Below are 20,530 nucleotides of genomic sequence, written 5' to 3'. Positions count from 1 at the left end.
TATAATGCAGTGAACTCCAGAAAACAATATACATTTTAAGCATTATGAAATTCACTACATATGAAAACCAGATTAATTTTTAAGCTTTATACAGACATACCAAGTTTTATAACCCTTTCTTGAGTTTCACATTTACCAAAACGAACAGATTAGTCACACAAGTTTTCAGTGTCTCTTTGCTCTTATTTCTTTGGTGACTGGCAAGCTCAGCCAACTACCCTGAATACAGACAGAACTGCAGGTGCAAATACAAGGTGCAGGACTACAGACAAAGTCCAACAGGTGTTCAAATGGAATTGGATACCAGGAATCCTGATGTCCTCCAGTCCTGCCACTCCACAGAGCTGAAATGGGCGAGTTAACATCTCACAACCACCAAATTTTACACTGGGTCACAAGCAGTGATGCCTCCTCTCCCCCCGGCAAGGCCTGAAGGATTATGATTCCTGTAAGTCTGCTTTATGATCCTGAGTCACATAACTAGAGACAACTGGACAAACTTATAGCCCTAAGCATATACACTCAAGACAATGGTGGGTTTTTTTTTTCTTTTAAACCAGAAACAAGAGTTCATCGCTCTCAAGTTTCTATTCTTAAATTTATGGGTTATTAATTAGAGCTGCAGCAAGATTAACCTAGGTGCTCAAAGGAAAGGTGGCAAATGAAAGAAATCCAAAATGACCACATAGTTTGGTGCTGTACACCTGAGGCTGATAATACTGATAAGCTTGCACTGGTTTACTTCAAGTGAATGACACATCTCCATCATCAAGTCCACTCACAGTGCTGTACACTCCTTTAGGCCCTTGTTGGGCTAAAGTAGGATGCTGAAAATGAAGGAAGAAACTCTCAGTGGCTTCAACACAATGCTTAGACATTTTGGAAACATCTTAGCACTACAGCCCTCCTTATGGAGAAACTTGGCTCAACACAAGAGTGTTGTTGCTGTTTTGCCTGTCTGATGTCTCCGAGACATCTCTCCCTCCATTTCCAAAATTAGAGTCATTTGTTCAGATCCAATCCTCACAAAAGGGTAAAATGATGCAAGCCAGAGACCAAACACCTCCTCAAGAGTAGCACTTCAGTGTCTATTTTATGATGGCTATGGCTACAAGTTAAGAGAAGTTAAAATTCTTTTGCTTAGACAACATTAATGGTTTTTCACTCCATTTGTGTAACTTAGTCATAACGTTTCTAAAATTCTGCATTTATTCTACGAGTTAAGACTACAGATCTTCTTGAAATTCAGCTTTTGATAAAGTACTATTGCTACAGCTTAAGAAATAATAATACAGTTCTATACTTAAATAATTTAAGAATTTCACACTAATTACTGAGCACTTGCCTTATAATTGCCATTAAAACAATTTCAGAAGGAAGCAAAGACTAAAAGCATTTCTCTGAGAAAACGTGAACAGTATGATGCAGTTTGCTTGTGTACAATATATAACACATGGGTATGTAATACTATGCACCAGAATTAACTTCAGCAAATATTCTTGTTTCCTCATAAAGTCAGTTATTGCCAAGAAAAAGAACATCACACCAGGACATTCTTTGTGCATTTTTTTTGTTTTTTCCAAGTATTTGAATTTGTTGCACAAGAATAAATTTCTCAGCTAAATCAGTATCAGCTGGTCAGAAGCTAACAAATCTAAACCAATAAATGGTACACCTTTAGAAGAGCTTCTAAGCAGGTATGTGAAAAACTGCAATTCCTGCCAAAAGATTAGAAAGATATTTCATAACTCTATTAATGCTGGTATAAAAGTTACAGCAATGAGCACATACCTTCATAAGCAGGATTAAAATATGAGACTTCTATAAAAAGTAATTGCAAATCTCACAATTTTATATTTCAAGTAAAGCACATAGTTTAAGATTCAAATTGATTTTACAGTGACATGAAATTTTGTTCCATGTGTATTTTTTATTCCCATAAAGGAAAAGCCTATTACAAAACAGATACCAAAGTCTATTTTCTTCAAGACACAACATTACTGACCTCCAGTCTGATGCAGATACTTTGTTATATGAAAGAAGCATTTTGGTCTAGTTCTGAATAGATTACATCACCAAGTCTGGAAGTAAGGGCAGTTTATTTACAAAAATGAATAATTTTTTTACAACATCTTGTATTGCATATCCTGTGGTGCCAGTCTCCCTAGAAACTCATGAGAGCAGGGAAATAGAGAAATCAGTAGAGTAAGAATTGAAAGAATAGCTTAAAACTTGGAATCTATCTGCAGGTACCTGCTGACTAAATGGCTTGCTCTGAGAAAAGATTAAAAAACCCTAAGTGGTTGTATTCCTATAAAACTCCTTTCCCAAAAGCCCACCCACTACTGAAACTACAGTACACAAGGTTGGCTTCTTCATGAGGAGATCCACGTTCCTCTCAGTTTGTGGTCTGCAGTCATTACCAGCTTCTGACAAGTTTCCAGCAGTGTTTACCTATAACTTGACATTTTCAAGACTTTTTTCTGAAGTAACTCAGGTAAAGGACATCTTACAAACTAGGCAGATGTAACTTGCACAGTCTGTAATACTGCTACATACTGAAGTCAAACAGCTTCACCAAAGCTGCTTGATGTGACACATACCTTCCAACCCGTGAAGAAAGAAATGTTTGAAAGGCTGGAAGAACTGAAATAATGGAGCAGCACTGTGTGGAGACCACAAACACAGCCACATTACACCTTGTGTAGTTCCTGGTCCATAGGGTCCAACTGGATGTCTAAATGTCTCTCAGCAGAGTGTGCAGAAAGAACAGGGAACCTTATTTCACTATAGTTCCAAACAGCAGAAAGGGAACAGGATGGAAATTGGACAAATGAACTGTCCTCTGAAGTCCTGGTGCATATTCAGGATTTCATTTGGTCCAGTATAAATGCATACTCATAAAAATTAAGGAAATGCCAATGTGCACCCCAATTTTCTCTCACAAGAGAGAAATAATCCAGAAAATCTCTGAATGATGGATAATACTTCAATAAAAGAGTTAACAATATTCAAGTATTAGAGTGCATTATTTTACATTGCAACTATGCAATAAATCTCCCCTGGTCATTAACACTTGTTACGTCACTAATTATATATTTACAAATATAGATACCTTTAAAAAATAGCTACTACACTCTTCAATAACACCCAGGATATATGTCTTTCTTTGCATATAGAGGTATTTAAACAAAAAGACTATAGTTATTTCCTACAAAGTCAAGTCTGGTAAACTCATAAAAATCTGGACATAACAGTGATATTGCTTCTCCTTTCACGACACAGCAACCTGCAGGATTATAATCTATTTTACTGATAAAAAATAGCATTTTCAGAATTCATGCATATCTGTTTTTCTTGAGCAGCAGTGTACTGCTCTCTCAGAAGGTATAAGTGCTCCCTGACTTCTCTCCCCCAGCTCTACCACACATTTACAGGACTGCTCTTCATTCTTAAAAAAGTGCTAAAATCCAAAAAAACCCTCTTGAACAAGCATCTCCTTGTTGTAAAGAGGCTGTAGCCTTAATAGTTTCACTTACAGAAAAGAACAGTCAGCACCATACTGAATTCCTAAAACTTGTACTTACGGAAAAGACACAAGACTTAAAAATTCGATTCCTGCATTCCCAGCTTAATTTTTCAGGGCACAGATTGCAGAAAGTACAAAGATCTTATGTCACACCATTGATAACACTTCTACTTGCTGCCAGATTGACAGCTATGTTTAAGATTTACTATTTTAAGTCACTACAATCAAACTGAAAATCTTCAGTTAACCAAGGGTTTTTCTTGCTTTGAAAGATGTACTTGAACACTTCTCTAGTTTGTAAACCATTTGAGAAGGGATGTTGCAAAAAACCCATTGCTTTCAAAAGGTAACACATTGAAATTGTTTCAAATCTTCTACTACTTCTTAACTTCTGTTTTTCTTAACACCAGAAAGAACCTAAGTTCATGGCTTCAAATATGTTTCAAGAATAAAAAGCTCGCTGATCCTTAAAAGGGGAAAAATCTGAAATATAATTTCCTAATTAAACCTATTAAGGGGAAAAAAAGCACCTTCTGCTCCACTAGCAGTTTGCAGAAGAGCAGCAGAATGCTATTTCAGAAACATCCCTGATAAAGCCAGTACAAGACAACACTTCCAATGTAGCAGACATGCAGAAAATAGAACAGCTATTTTGATATAAATTCAAGTTATGACAAAACCCAAATACTTACATTTGGGAACAAATTACAATAATGACAGTGGAAAACCTAAGTCAGTACGATATGTTACTATCAAGATAGTAACAAAGTCAACAAAAAAGCCAGCTCTGTCTTCTAAACAGGTGGCCACTGAGTAAGGTGGGAACTATAGACCGAACAAACTAAAAACAAAACAAATTCGACATTGATTTCCTAATTAAAGAGGTAGAGGTCCTGAAGTGAGATACATAATGTAACTTAAGACTATCACATTGCATGCACAAGATAGCAAAATTAAAAATTCCCAAGGTCAGCTTACTGAAACCTCCAAATGTCAGGAGACAACCCCAGTTAAAACAACTATGTCTGAAGTACCCTCTCCATACATAGCATGAATACCATTGGAGAGAACACCTACAAAAAAACTAAATGCTATTTGCTTTTATACCCGTGACTAACTACAGACCCAGCTTGCATGACACTTTCAGCAACTGAAGTATGTGCTCAAATATTTCTGTTTACAAAACAGAATGGTGCATGCCAAGCTGTGATGACTCATTTCACTTAATTAGGTCAGTAGCAAGTACTGTGGCAAAACCTACTTGCACTTAGTATCCAGTGAATGGGAAGGGGATGGTTTTGTCAATGACCCTGTGCCTAAGATCACTACAAATTTGTCTTGTTTGATTAATAACAATCAGCAGTGACTGAAGGCCCAGAAGTTTTGCTGAACTGCATATAATTTATAAGCTTTGAAGTTCTAGAGACTTTCCTCTCAACCATGTGAATTTAGATGGGTTCAAACTTAGGAGTGGTATTTTGTGGCAGTAACATACTCCAGTGTTCCTCTGTAAACTTTTATTAGAGAAGTGTCTGTTCCTATTAACACAATACTACTATCACCACTTCTCGTTCCCAGCATTACCTCTAGAGAAAAAAATTCACTACTAACAGCCCTATGTACAGTATAAACTTGATGACAAAATTATAAAAATTCACATTACAGAGTTACTAAATGGTATATAAAGAATTACAAACATTACACAATAGTTCAGTGCAGAAAGAAAAATAAGGATGACTGATTTCATAGAACAGAACAAGAATTTCTGTTGTTTTATTCACGATTCACAAATGACCCATCAAAACACTAACAGAAGTTCTTCTGAGCATGCTAATGAACCACCCTCTCACCCTTATTTGCTTTTTATTTACAGTTGCTTCAGTGACTATGCAAAAACTGTTCTTAAGCTTATTTAAAAGCTTTCAGGGAATCAGTATTCGGTCACTCACTTCACAGTTACAGTTGAAGACATACAGGGCTTCAAAACAAAGATTATTTTTTCTGAAAATTATAATGAATATTCTACAAAGGAAAACTACATATCAACTAATGATCTCACTTTCCAGTATAGGCAGAAGATGTATGGGATAAATATTTTTAGAAGCTATTGAAGAATGAAATTGTGTTTAAATCACTAAACTTAAAACTTCTCTCCTTAGCCTGCTATCAGCTGCTTCTAACAGTACCTAATACTGTTTATGTTGTTACCAGCTTTGCACTTGAAAGACAAATAACAGCAACAATGCTCTACTGTATGAGTATTTTGTGTACTATTTGTGCAGTTTGACAGCATCTTTTGTAGGCCTTAAAAGCTTTATTTATACTTGGAACAATTTGTTGAATTATTATTGAATATATTTTGTGAAATGTAACTTATTTATCATAAAAACAACTGTCTCAGAACTAAGTTTTTCTTGCTTAATTTTCCATAAAGTTTTAACATTTTTTTACACTCTTATTGCTGAACAATGAGACAAACTCACCTAGCTCTCCAAAAGTGAACAGCCAGCTAGGTAGGATACAAGCTACATGAGCAGCACAGGGTTTCCACAATATCCTCTGTTACATACTGCCTCTGTGGGTCCCTCTTCACTAGCTCAAACATTAGCAAAGAGATTTGCTTAATATAAGATATAGGACTTAACAACAGCAAAGCTTTTGCGTGGACTGCACAGCAGGTTGAATTAAAAAAACCAAATCCGGAAGAACTCACACTCAAAAGTACTACAAAAGAGAAATTAAAGCAAATGAATCAAGTATAAAAGAAATAAAAGAAAAAAGAAATTAAAGCAAAGCTGTTTATAACTCCCTGTAACCAAAGTTACACAACTAAAAAAAAAAAAAAGGTAACAGCAGGCAGAGATAAAAGAACAGCAATAAGCTCTGGCCTCTTTCTCTCATTTCTACAGCTAGCAACAGCAGCAGTCTAGATTTGTAAACAAAAAAATCCCAAATTTTTTAATGGGTATCCTCCAGTAGGACTTTACAACATTTCTGTCCTTCAGCCACAAAACATATGCAGAGTAAAACAGTAAAAAAAACCCAAATCAAACAAAAAACCCCAGGGTTTTGATAAAACAATTATCACCATGATTATAAAGGACTTCTGAATTTCTTTCTACAGGCATAAACACACAAGACCATTCTGATTATACTCATTTTGTCAATTCTATACACAAAAAGTAATTGCCACATGTCCCTTGAGTTTAGCAAACATTTTATTAAAATTGAAAGAATATAGAGACGAAGGTAGAGAAACCCATTAAAGCAATAAAAACCAGTACTCTAAGTCCATAGAAAACAATTACTCCATTATAGAAAAATCCAAGAAAAATACCATTCTTTACAGCATTACATCCTGATTTAGTATGTAGACAAAGTATTCATGTACCTAATTGGAAACAAATTTTACTCTTGGCAAAGAGCAAAGCTAGAGGAGGAAGGAAGAGCAAAACAGCAATGCTTATATAGGAACCACATCGAGTAACTGCCCCCAGACAAATTGTATGTGCACATTATAGCAAAGACAATAGGATATCACCCTCTCCCAAGGTCATACGTACAGAAAGATGTTGTTTAACAGGATAAAGGGATCAAATATTTTTGTCAAGTAAATAAAGGATCACAGTTCATCTGTTTACAGAATTTCAGATGTTATGGTCTATTCTTACCTTTTGCAGACTAGTAGGATTTAGCTGGGTTTTATCTATTATTTTCACAGCAACCTTGGTTAAAAGAAAAACAAACATGAATTACTAAACTCAGAAAAAGGTCTGAACAAAAATATATTGCACCACTGTGAGCAAAAGCATAGATTCACCTCTAAGACATGCATATGCATCTACTTCTATACATTTCATCAAGCAAAACTGTATAACCTATGAGGATGTCAGAATTTTGCCAGCAAGGAATTTGTTTTATACTTCTGTCAGTGTTTGGACAGAACAATGTTATCTTGTCCACTGCAAAACCAGGCTCTCCTAACACAGGATCTATCAACAGATTATCAATATCAATGGAATCTACCCGTCAATGTATTTCTCTTCAGTTTTGGAAATGCTTGGGGATGAACAGACCCTCTCCCAGACCCAAAATACCCCCTGATGCACAACAAACTTTTTGATCTTTCCCCAGGAAGCTATGTTTTAAAAAAGGAGGTGGGTGGTTAGGAGAAAGCATCTCAGTTAACTTCTTCTATATCCTGAAACAGCCTCTAGAAGAAATACTAATTATAAAGATAGCCAAAGGGAACATAAAACAGACTGTCAGACTTTTTTTTAAAGGCTTACCTCTCTTCCAGTAAGCACATGCCTTGCCAGTTTCACTTTGGCAAAATTTCCTTTTCCTATTGTTTTCAGTAAGCGATAATTTCCAATGTGAGGATGCTCTTCATTTGTAGATGTAATGGAGTTTCTACATCGGGGGATGTTTTGTCTGCTACTTGACTTGATAGGCTGGACATGTGGTTCAGTGTATCCATCCACAGAGGTATGCTGGAAGGCAGACAACATAGTTGGGAATTTAGCTACTTGGGTTTTAGGCAGTTGCAACAGAATAGACTAAAAGCATAAAAAGGTGCAGAGGGGAGTCATTTATTTACTTTTACAATATAACTGATAATTTTGGACAGCAGCCTAAGGGGAACATGCTGTCTTTGGGCAGAGTTTGATCTGTGTCCCATGTAAAAAAGCACGCAGAAAGATTTTACCAGCTCCAAAACTAAAACTAGAGACATCTAGGCAGTAATCAACAAACCATTACAGACCTTTCTAAAATATGCTCAAATACACAGTATAGCACTATGTTGCCTGTCTAATCATAATCAAATTTAGTCTTTTAAAAATACACAGTACAAAATATACTTGTACTTTGATATATTTGGAAACAAGGTTTTACTCCATTTTTTTTCTTAACTTTCTTCACTCAAATAACATTACCAAAAAATTTTTTTTCAAGTAAGCTTTGCTCCCCAAACATGTTGCCATCTTTTTGTAAGTAACAGAAGTTCTCATTCCAGTAACAATCTACATTTTTATTTAAAAATACCTATTCTTTAAAAGTCTGTGATGTCTCATAAAATATTTTAAGTCTCAAAAGTCTGAAGAACTAAAAGGAAGTTATTTTTAATGCATGCCAACACATCATCCCACATTAGATGTTAGTCACTGAAATCTGCAGTGCTTCTGTACTCTAACTTCCAAGTACATAAGGGGCAAGATACAGATGGGGCTTGGAAATGTTCCAAGGAGAAATCAAAGTAATGAAAAATATCAAAGGGGTGGTAAGTGTTTCAGTATTTCAAATACTTTCTAACAGTGGCAGATGGGGACAAACGTTTAACAGGTATAATTTAGCTTCTAATCTTTCAAGTTACAGATTTTTAAGGCTGGCAAATACTGGAGGTAGAAACAGTGTCTTCCCAGATCACTTTTTAGATTTTATAACAGAAAGGTATGCTTACTCCCAGCTAAGTATAAAGCACCAACAAAGCTCAAGAGACACCTTAATATTTTCCCATTACTGACTGCCTCAATCAAAAAGTGAATATCTGTGTTCAGAGCACTAACTGAGCCTGTTTCTAGATCCTTGACCTTAAGCAGACTGAGGGCAGCCAGAGATTTCACTGTTTCTCCCAATACTCAACCTAACATTGTTCTCTGCTGATCTCACCCCTCATTCCTTATGGAATTAATTATTTTAGTAAACAAAATAGAATTTAAATCAGTACTTCCAGCATCAGTGTGCATTTATTATAGACTGAAGACAAACCCATCCTGTAAACACTCAGGCTTACAGATAGTCCCATTGAACCAAATGAGATTATTTCAGGACATAAGCACTGGTGGAATTGGGAAAACTAGCAAACAGCTGCAACACAACCGGAAAAAACAAGGAGTTTACCACAACCAGAATGTTCTTCCCAAATGTAGCACAACTCTGCTTACATCATCTCCAGCATTATTAATTATTCACTATGGCCAGGAGAATGGCCCTAAATATAATTTTGTTTGTCTTTTCATTACCTGAGTCTCTCTGCAAAACACTACTAGACTCCCACTGCTAAACTGTTGTCCAAATTAGTGGGGAACCAAGCAAGCCAGGCATGTTTAGATTCTGTATATCAGACAAATTTATTCAGCCATGAAATAACATGCTAGTAATAGTATTTACCTTTTAGAAGCACATAATTAAAATATTTTCTGTGGACTTGGAAAGAGAAGATCAGAAGGACAGCCTCAGGCAAGAAGGCTTGGAAAAATTCCTTCAAAATCGGACACTAGTCTCACATGTGATAAGCCACAGCCCAAATAAAAGTCTTCCCTAAAAATACACCCTGCGAGATCAGTATCTGTATGGTGCTAATAACGGATATTTTAGCTGTACCTAGAATCCCGTCTGGAGCTACAGCACTGTGCCACACGAGCAAGTTTTGAAAACTTTTGAGCCTGTTTACACACGGAATTACATCTTCACTACAGGAAATACAATGCCTACCAGAAGCATTAGCAACCCTAATATCAATTGCCAGTTTCCTATGCTTCACGGATTAGCCTCCTCCCAGTAGATAGCTGGAGAGATGTCTTAGATAAACAGTTGGATAGGCAAGCTAAACCAGTGCCATGGACAAAGAACAAGAAGGCCTCACAGGACAGATCATTTTAATGCAGATTTAACAGGGAAAATATCATTTAATCATAATGGCAATATAGCAGAGTATCAAATCTGAAGAGGGAAAAAAAATTAACAAGGTTCATGGTCATGATGATTCTGGATTTTGGTCTTTTTGTGACAGAAAAACTAAGCCAGCCTACATGGTTCCTAATTATTCCCTCTTAAACAGATTATCTTCAGAGTCAACCATTCTCCCTAGCTATGCCAAATGATTACAGAAATCATGCATAAAGAAGGTCAAGTTTCCTAATTTGTGAGCCATATATAAATAAATACATACAATTTCTGAATTTGAACAACACTGAATGAAATTCAAATTATTCTTAAGTCTTGTAATAGGCCTCTCTTCTGCACATAAACAGCTTGCTACTGTTGGAAAGTACAGAGGAATTTAAAGTAGAATCTCATCAACTTCTAGAAATTAGCATTCAATAAAATTACAACAAAAGCTTAAGAAGTTGAAAAAAAATTCAAGGTCAACTAACAGTATCTCAGAGACTATTTCCAAACAATACTAAAGCTGAATTTCACAGAAGCATGCAACATCCACACTGTTTAGAAAGACAGGCTACATAGTTTTAAGATCCTTCTGGTCCATTACAATACAGTCATTCATTATGCATCAGCTACTATGTGGCTATTTAAAATGCCATTTCAGTAGAACAATCTCTAAATTCTGAGAAATTTTTCAGCGTGCTGGAAACAAGGGGATAGTAAAACCCAACTGTCTTCTTGAAGTTCACTGCCATCTAAAAACAATTCTAGCTAACGACCTGAATTTCCCACACAGGATTTTAACTCAGAATTATGTTATTTCTCTACATACCCTGATCATATATCTCAATATATGTATAATGTGGTCATGAATATGACTCTCAATATATTCAGTCAGTGTAAAATAATGTCTAGAAATAAAACCAAAATTAGACATTTCTTAAAATAAAATGCAGTTTTAAACAAAAACAAGGTGCAGCAGTAACAAAAGTTTAGAGTTGAAACTATTAGAGCAGCCATTTAGGTATTTTGCACACTAATCAAGTACTTAAAAATAAGAACATAAAAACTCATGCAAAACAAAATCCACTGTGTTTTCAGAAATCTCAAAAAAGTGCTTCTAGCATCCAATTTTAAATTGTCACTGAAGAGAGCGTGATTAACACTTACTACTCCCAGTTAGGTTTGTTTCTGACACGTTCCATCAGAGTTACTGCAGAAAGCAAATGGTACTAAGATCACAAGAGAGTTAACCTGAGCCAGTGCTTCCCCAAGACTCAAAGCTATCGTTTTCTTTGTTTACCCAAGGTAACTTTGCCAAAGCAAGATGACCCGATGGCCAGACACATTATCTTTGAGAAAGTGCAGAAGAACTAACCCCACCAAGTAGGTACAAAGTGTGGGCTCCACTACTTTACATATCCACTTACTAGCCTCTGGAGTAGTATTCTCATGGATTATGCACTGTAATTAAATTTACAGCATAACCGCTCTTACAGCTTAGTCTTAAGAATTCCCCAAAACCATTCTGGCCGCCAATCCACACAGCCTTTCTTGCTCAAACAACACTGAAGGTCTCCATACTCCTTCAGAGTAAGAGGGTAATTTCCACACATCGATCTGCTGACAAACACACCTCACTCGATTAAACAAACCTTTTAGTGCTGAATTTTCCCCATCTCGAACTATCACAAGGGAAATTCCTCGGTAGAGTCAGCCCATGGAAGCAAAGCATGCACATGCAGTGCTAGAAAAGGCACATCATCACACTTCTGCTCTCAATATTATACCCTGTTCTGGACTTAAGTATATTGCAGCCAATTTTTACATTCATAACTCCTAACACTTTCAAGCATGTGCCACACACATGAGCATTTGTAACAGATGTCATATTTTGCAAATATGTGAATATTTTTCAAAATAGTTAGCCCAGACAGAGGGAGTCTGAGGGGCTGAGAAGGTCATCTTCTATATTGCTCTGATCTGCAAGAGCTTGGATAGACAATACAGGGGAAGGGGATAGAGGTGTGAATTAATGTCCTGGATGTCCAGCTGTTTTTATGTTTTAACTGCTTGTTGTCTGCAACCATTCCTTTAGGACATAGGAGTTTCCAGCAAGCCACTTAAAGCAAGTCCTCTTCTTTTACTGAAGTAACAATCAAACTAAGCTGGAAGAGTCAAATATTTTGAAAGCTCTGGGAAAGCCTCGGTGTAGAAACCAACAGAGCTGTTCAGATTGGATTGTTCTGCATACATCCGAAGAGCATCCAGAGGTCCAGGCACGCAGGTATGATGCACGGTGCAACAAGATTGTAGCACCCGATCCCTCAGCTTCCATCAGAAAAAGGAGATTGCCTCCTCTTCCAGGTACACCTCACATCTGCACAAAGCTACAGCCTACCCTTGCCCCATGTACACATCACTTCATACCACAATTACTAAAGCATTAATTTTTCCCATCTCTCAGACACACGAAGGAGTGCTTTGGAAGGGGCAATTAAAAAGATTGAATGTATGCACACAATTTTTTTCATATTTTCTTATCAATAATTAAATGCAGACTAGATTGGGAATGCATGATAGAAACTTCGCTATCAAAAAACCCCCAAAACAAAAAGCAACCAACCTTCTCCATTGAAACAGCAGATAACATGCAGGACTAAGCTCAGAAAAACTCGAGCAACAAAAACACAGAGTGAGAAAAGAAGTATATATGGATTTTAAATCAGATATCAAGGTCAATATATGGCAGAGACAGAAAAGAAGCAGACAAAATTGTGACAAAATTTAACATGTATGCATACCCCACACTTGCTCACGCATGCTTTCCAGAAGTGCATGAAGAAAATAATCAAATACATGCATGTGCATCCTTCTGTTTAGATCAGATTTACATAATATGTAGAAATTCCAGACATGAACTTTTGAAAGAGCTTGAAGCTATCAGCAATAAGATACAAGGAGTTTGAACAAAGCTGGCCTCAGTCAAGCATAGGCAAACATTTCATTAACTGATGCTGCAACTCTGAAAATCATTTTATAAAACTTTCTAAAAAAATCCAATCTATAGGCAATATATAGTATTAAAAGTCCAATATACAGTATTAAGAGAGATACTGAACAAAATAACTTTCCCCTTATTCTTTTTTTTTCATCTTTTTCCTTTTTTTCCCAGCTGTAATATTCCGTATTGCATGAAAACAATTTCAAAGCTAATAGCAAAACATTTCTATTGCAAGGTGAAATACAATCCCTTAATGCCAATAGACAATAAAGTTCCCTTTCTAAGTGGCGAGAAGTAAACTCATGCTGAGCACTGAGTAAAATCTTATTCTGTGTTTGTTACTATGGAATCTAAACCCCTTAAAAGTTTCGGTGGATTTTTTTGTTTTGTTTGAGATTTTTTGTTGTTTGTTTGTCTTTTAAGTGCTCAACATAGATCAACATATGTGAGACATATCAGAAATAAGCTTGCACACTTCAAGACAGAATTGTTTTTCTACTCACAAGCTACACAGGATGCAATGTTTACAGCTCCATACTCGAAGTAATCTAGGATAGAAAACAGCCCATTATCTACCAGTGCAGCACCAGACAGAGCTAGTAAGAGTTTCAGAACTTCATACACAAGGATCTTCAGAATACTTCTAATTTTCATACGGTACACCAACCTCTATTAATCCTGTGCATGTTATATTACTCTCGCTGCCTTTTTATTTTTTTTTAAACACAGCACTAACATCATGTGGAAGGGTGGAGTTCATTATCACGTGGAATCACAGATCCTTTTTATTCAAAGGATAAAAAAAAAAGTGCTAGTCCATCCCTGAGATGTCAGTGAAAACATTTCAGAAAAACAAATACCTTCATAGCATTAAATCAGGTCTTGTAACCTGAACTCAAGTAACACACTTCCTCCTCCCCCTGGGCCCGAAGCCCTCAGCCCGGCCAGGCGTGCAGGTGCAGCAGAACAAGACCTTCCTGCCTTTGTTCCATTTCACTCAGAATTGGCACAGTTATTTCAACCTGGCACTTTCCTTCCTGACTCATCCCAAACACACAAACAAGATTTTCCAGGGCTAATTCAGGACAGTCAGCCCATATCATCTCCATTAATTGCTATGACAAAACTGAACCCTCCCCGTAGCCCCAGTGAAAACTGTGACAAGTCAGCTAAAAGCTGCTGCAGTAAACCACAGGTGGAGCCAAGGGGAGGGAAAAAACCCAAACTTTTTCCTAAGATCCTCTTGTTTACTCATTTTTATTTGTCATTTGGTACAATACTAGAAGCTACAGTCAGACCTACCAAGCAAAAGAGTAAACATTTCCTATCTTGTCAAAATAAAATGGCTAAGGTCCCTCACTCATGAAACCTAACACAAACCTATCTTTTTGAAGAAAAGCACTTATGGAAGGGGGAAGGAAAGAGAAAGACTCCTGGACATATTTAAACACAGTCCTTCAGAGACAGAGAGTTCTTTCCACATTTCTTTCCAGCCATTGCTCTTTTCTCAGGAAGTGATCAGTTTAACTTCACCAATCTTTTTTGACTTATTACAGGATCTTCAAACCTGCCAGCACTGAGCTCCCAGTGAGCATTCCCAGCTCACCTAGAACATCCTGCCAGCACCCAGAGATACAGGGCACTACTGATTCTGAATGTACAGCACCCACAGTTTGCTCAAAAACCCTCAGTGAAACAGAAAGAAAACTACATGCTAATTTTCATCATTAATTGAACCAACTAAACAAGAACAGGAACACACCCAGAAAGCGAAACTTCTGGCAAAGGAAACCGGCAGGAGTTTTTATTGCATTTACAATTGATGCAGCCAGGTAATTTTTCAATTGGTCTCCTAAAAGACAGAAGAGACATGAAACAACTTACGGTTCAGGATCATGTCAAGCACATGGAGCTTCTCAGACATTTTCAGGGGCACAAGAAGTGAAAAATGCTTTAATATCAAACTTCAAAACTGAGGGGAAAGGGCTGCCTCTAGAGTCTAGAGACTACAATCAGGAAACCTGAAGCTTTCCTCCAGACAAGGAAAACAGAAGTACGAGGCAAGGTTTATTCACAAAAGAGCGACCAGATTAAAGTGTTACATGTGTCTGACACAAGATCAACCAACCACTCTTCTGGGCCAGAATGAAAGCATACATGCAGCTAAATGGGACCAGGCTCTGAATCTCAACTCATTCCTTCTCACAGGGTTTATGAAACGGGAATGTTTTCCTTATCCATTGCATACCTAAAACAACTCTGGATAAGTCCCCATGTGGCATGACAGCTTCTGAAGCCAACCCAACACTGCCCACGTCTGCACCTTCTTACAACCCCACTACCAATGGGACAGCAGGATAGGCAGCCAGCACAGGCATCCAAGCCAGACAAACTCTGGCAACTCTTCTGCCAGGGTAACTTCCAGCTCCCTGAGCACATGGACCCCCAGACAGTTCCCCAGGCATCAGCACAGGGCCATGGAGAACGGGAAACATCCAGCACCAGGAATTCAGCACCACATCAGCTCTGCATTAAGCTCTCACGGAACCACACTATCAGGACAGGAACAACATGGAAAAGAAAATTGATCACACCACTTTTCTTGATAATCCAGAGGCAAATTGACACCAGTAGAGAAACTTTAGCTAGGAGATACTTATTCCCATTCCGCAACAACGTAAAAAACACATAAGGACTGGGGAAAAAACCCCTAACACAACAACAAAAAACCCCCAAACCACAAACCCCTAAACCCATCAAAACCAATCCCACAAACAAACAGACTTGCTTATTTGTGTTGTTTACCTGCACCGGGTGTGCGAGACAGAGGAGTGCACCATGTGAGCCTAAGAAGCTCCCCTTTAGGGGTGACATGCATGGGCAAAGCACCCCTAACGTTTCTGCTACACAAAACAGAAAGTTACGTTACTCCTTTAGCAAGCTGGACAGTATTTCTAAAGGCTTTACATCCCCATTACTGCATTCATCCAAGGGATCCAAGGATGAATTCATCAAGACAGATCACCGTCTCATTTTGAAGACTATTTTACCTCAAGGACTTATTAAATTGCTGAAGTAAAGCCAGCTTCTAAAAAGTGATGAGATGACCAATTAAAATATCCAACCTGATAGCAATACATACTAATTGATGCACACATGTCCTAGAAAAGAAACTGTCTAGAGCAGTGCAGGACTGCAGTGTTTGAGGATGATGTCAAGCTGTGTTTCAAATGCAGTTACCCAATGTTCAGAAGGGTTTTCCAATATTTTCTTGACATATCCCTTTTAGGAATCTAAAGGTTACAGAGATTCATCGTAATATCTCCCTTCATACAATACAGTACATACAAAATAAATGTAACAAAGTAATCCTCAAAATTAACTTGTTGCCAATCGGGGGGGGTGGGGAGGCATGAACTTATAGCAGATTAATAAGGCCTATCTCATGCCCTTCCACAGGAGCTGCAGCCTTCAAGGGAGGGGGCAGGGAACCTTCCTGAGCTGGAGAGAACTTTCATGGCCTCTTGCACTAGAGTATACAAGCTCAGTTTCTCCAGCTTCAAGGTTTAATAGTATGTGCTGGTCCAGCTCTCTGCCACAAGGACTTCTGATGTCATTAACAAGTCTTGCCTCAGCAGAGTGAAGTGTAAAGTGCCTACTGGGCCTCATCTGCCAAGGAGAGGCAGTTTTCATATTCAAGCCAGGATATCATCAGGCCCAGCATTCTGCAGACATTTTTTTTTTCATAAGCATTGATACAAAGGTTGACTTTGAGGAGTAACACATTTTGTCACAGGAAAAGCAGACACCTTCCTAAGAGGAGGAAGCACCTTAGATGGCATAGGGCATTCCTACCAATGAGCCTGCACTCAAGCAGCAATCAGTTACAATGGTTTTGTCTACTGAGAGCAGTCTAGCAGAGCCTGACCTGATGGTAGGAGCTGCCAATAGTTATAAGGACACCACTAAGTTTACGCTTTCAGAAGACCAACTGTGCTTTACATACAGAGCAAGATTATGGTGTTATATCCAAGCCAACTAGTATAGTGGAACTTGGTGAACTCAAAGAAAACAAACAGAGCAAAATGAAGACAGTCTTCTGCTGAGTGCTCTCTACCTGTTTTTTTATGTAAGTGTTAATTAACAGATCAAATAAAATGTCCTCAGTTGGGCTGCAGTAACTATTTACCTTTATGTGGATAATGCTACCCCACATTTCAGCTTAGTAAACATATTCCCAACAGATTCATGCTTAACTTTAAGCTGTCCAAACACTGTCCGGCCCTTGGACCAGCTCCTATCTTATGATCAAAGAGTGCGCTTTACACAGAGCTGAGACTACAATTTCCATGGAGCCCCTTGTTTCTAAACTTGTGCAACCACCTATTTTAACCTTTGGGCTTCCATTATTTATTAATCAGAAACTACTGTAATTTTGCACTTTGGAGATTCATGCAACTAGAAAGCTAAATTTAAAAAAAAAGCAGCAATATTCCTAAAAGATTTTGCAAAGTATGTAACATAGCTAGAAAAAAAGAATACATTTCTTCAGATTTTTAAACTGGTTGATACAGTAATACAGTAGATAATAAATACTGATAATATCACATATAGGCATCAGATACATGTCAATGTCCCGAATTCAAATCATAAACATAAATAATGTGTGAGTGTAACTGAGATATAAAAGCCAAGCACAAGAAAAAGAATAAATAAAATAGTCCACGTTATGTAAATCACAGGAAGTGAAAAAATATAAATCACAGAATGCATAAAAAAATTAAAACCAACAGATGCTGGATTAACCCAGCCCATTAAAATAAAAAGGTAAGAAAATGTGGAAGAATTAATGTACATGTATGTACACATATATGGTTAAAACTTAAGACAAGCCAAATAATCTACAATTAGAGGTTTGAACAAATCTCTATATATTCAAAATGAATACAGTCATTAAAATTAGCAGCCAATCCAACAGTAAGAGAAAAGACACGTGACTTTCTCTTGAGTCCTTGATAATCTGTGGGTGAGGAATCCCAGATCTTCAGCTATGGGCTTTACACATATCCCAGCCTGCAAACTGTCAAAATTGGACACTTCCAAACTTCTTTATCTAGATGGTGAGATACAACAAATAACCAGCAGCAGCAATGGTGTCCTCCAGCCCTCCACTACCAGGGACAACTCTTGGTTCTGTCATGAGCTGGACATCAAAACAGTTTGGGTAACATTAAAACAATATGCCTGGAAATCTCCAGCTCAAGTAGCTGGATTAATTTGATTCAGTCTCAAGGAAGAAAAAGCAGAGAAGTCATGGGAACCTGAGGGCAATGTCAGCAAGTGACAGGAACTACCAATCTCCCTACCAGAAACTGGGAATCCATCCTCAAAATCTCAAAGGAAAGTTATCCTTCTGGAGATTTCAAATGGACATCACTGAATTACTCCAAGTCTTAGGATGAGCTGTCAGCAATATTATGTTCTCTCTTCCACCATCAACCTGCCAAGGGTCCTAAAATGCTCCTTGCCTTTTAAAAGATGAGGAAAGTCACTGCACTGGATCATCCTTCCTAGGATGATCATGTATCCTTTATGCAATGTTGCAACCACTAAATTATCACAGACTCAATGGGAATTTTTTTCCTTAATTTACCAAACTAACTAGAATGCTTCCAATCTCGGGGGATGAGAGCTACCATGTTAAATATCTTTCTCATTTCACCAAGCAGTTAACAAACCAGCTGTTCATTTCCTACTGCCTTCCTACCACCCAACAGCTGACCTGGAATCAGGCATAGCTTCCTACCCTTTCTCACAAATTACGTGGAGGTATCCTTTACTCAAATATACATAAATGCTACCTGCCAACATACCTGACAGTCTCCCAGCTTGCTTTTTTATTTTCCTCTGTTTGTCACTAGCTGAGCTAGTCTTAGAAATATCTTCAATTAAATCAAGGTAATATTAGGAAAATGGCTCATGCACCATTAACATTTCACTTTATCATAACAACTCCGGTTAATAGTCAAGTGTTACATTTAATTCAGCTTCTTCTGGTTAGTAATTATTATGTGACAGTAAAGACAACAAACACATGGATATAGGAGTCCAGTTTGTCTCTTCTATGCTACTGCAGAAGGCTTGACATCACTCACTTTGAAAACCATTCTACTGAAACTTAATATTACATATCACTAGGAAATGGATTTAATGACTAACAGTGAAAAAGTCTGTACACAATAACAAAATACAAGGTTTTACAAAAGGTAAAACAAAACTAGTAATGGTAACAACAGCATCAGTAATAATAACCAATATGTTACCTTGTAGTATTTAGAAAACATTCTGATGTTTCTCATTTTTATATGAGCACTATACCTCAGTAATCACTGGGTAAGCAAAAATAGCTTTCTTAAAAAGGATCTTTAAATGCAGTTTTAATTTTATCAGTCTACTTTGCACAAGCTGAGGGATTAGATTTCCCTTAGCCTGACTAAGAACACTGCTGTAGTCATATATTCTCTAATAGTAATTATGTCTTCCATTGACTAATTTCAGCACCTATTTTAGCTCAACCCTCATTGCTCATACCAACTTTCTGAGGATAAGATTTCTCTGGACTATGCAGTAGATGGAGCAAGAGTTTCATTGTGAAGTGCTTTTATAAATTTTCTTTGTTCATGTGCATCTTATGCCCATCACTGGAAGAAAGAACTCTAAAAGCAGCCAGTCTTGTTCATTTAGTATCAAATTAAAAAAAAAAAAAAAAAACAAATTTGAAAAGATATTATACATACGTATGCCTACTAAAGACTGCTCAGCACAGTAGTATTAATATTTTCTGTACACATTTCTTTGTATTGAATTATTAAAATTGCTATTCCTTCTGGAGTCTGATCTTAAGGAGAAAATACTATTTTAGTCCTCCAGCAAGTAAAGATATATATTCCTGGTTTTGGGGGTTTCTTGTTTGTTTTTTTCAACCACTCGTAGGCTGTTCTGACTGTAATAATGGCAGGGGGAGAAAATCTGATTACTGTTGGGAAAAAATTACTACATAAAACCCCAAATGCTTTAAAGAATTATATTACCTTGAATCAATAGTATTATCTGGAATAGAGATATGAGTAAATACATTACACATGTAATCCATTTGTGGAAAACAACCATATCCTCTGCAAGAGCTCAATGTAGCATTTCACAAGCTAAGGTAATTTTTAAGGCAGAAATAAGACTCTTCTTAACACAAGATTCTCTGAATTTCTGAGCTATGTCTCTGCTTATTTTAAGTAACAACAGAAACATCTACGAAATAGAAAGATACTTGCATA

At 37.2% G+C, this 20,530-nt stretch overlaps 1 protein-coding gene across 5 annotated transcripts in view; it reads right to left on the bottom strand.

Moving 5' to 3' along the window:
• The window catches only part of MARK1 (microtubule affinity regulating kinase 1), a 57,429-nt gene that overhangs the window by 26,750 nt on the left and 10,149 nt on the right, over positions 1 to 20,530 (bottom strand). For all 5 annotated transcript variants that reach the window (XR_003533942.1, XM_027681743.1, XM_027681741.1 and 2 more), the window contains exons 2-3: positions 7,819 to 8,022; positions 7,201 to 7,254 (exon numbers count right to left, since the gene is read on the bottom strand). Coding sequence is in view for 4 of the 5 variants with exons in the window: in XM_027681743.1 (XP_027537544.1) it covers positions 7,201 to 7,254; positions 7,819 to 8,022 (258 nt within the window). In the remaining variant the exon portion in view is untranslated. The remainder of the gene's footprint in view (positions 1 to 7,200; positions 7,255 to 7,818; positions 8,023 to 20,530) is intronic.

This window comes from Neopelma chrysocephalum, unplaced genomic scaffold (genome assembly GCF_003984885.1).
Source record: "Neopelma chrysocephalum unplaced genomic scaffold, ASM398488v2 Primary Assembly neopelma1_61b, whole genome shotgun sequence".
Taxonomy (NCBI): domain Eukaryota; kingdom Metazoa; phylum Chordata; class Aves; order Passeriformes; family Pipridae; genus Neopelma; species Neopelma chrysocephalum.
Note: the sequence above shows the minus strand (reverse complement) of the source record. Positions and strands in the feature narration are given on the sequence as shown.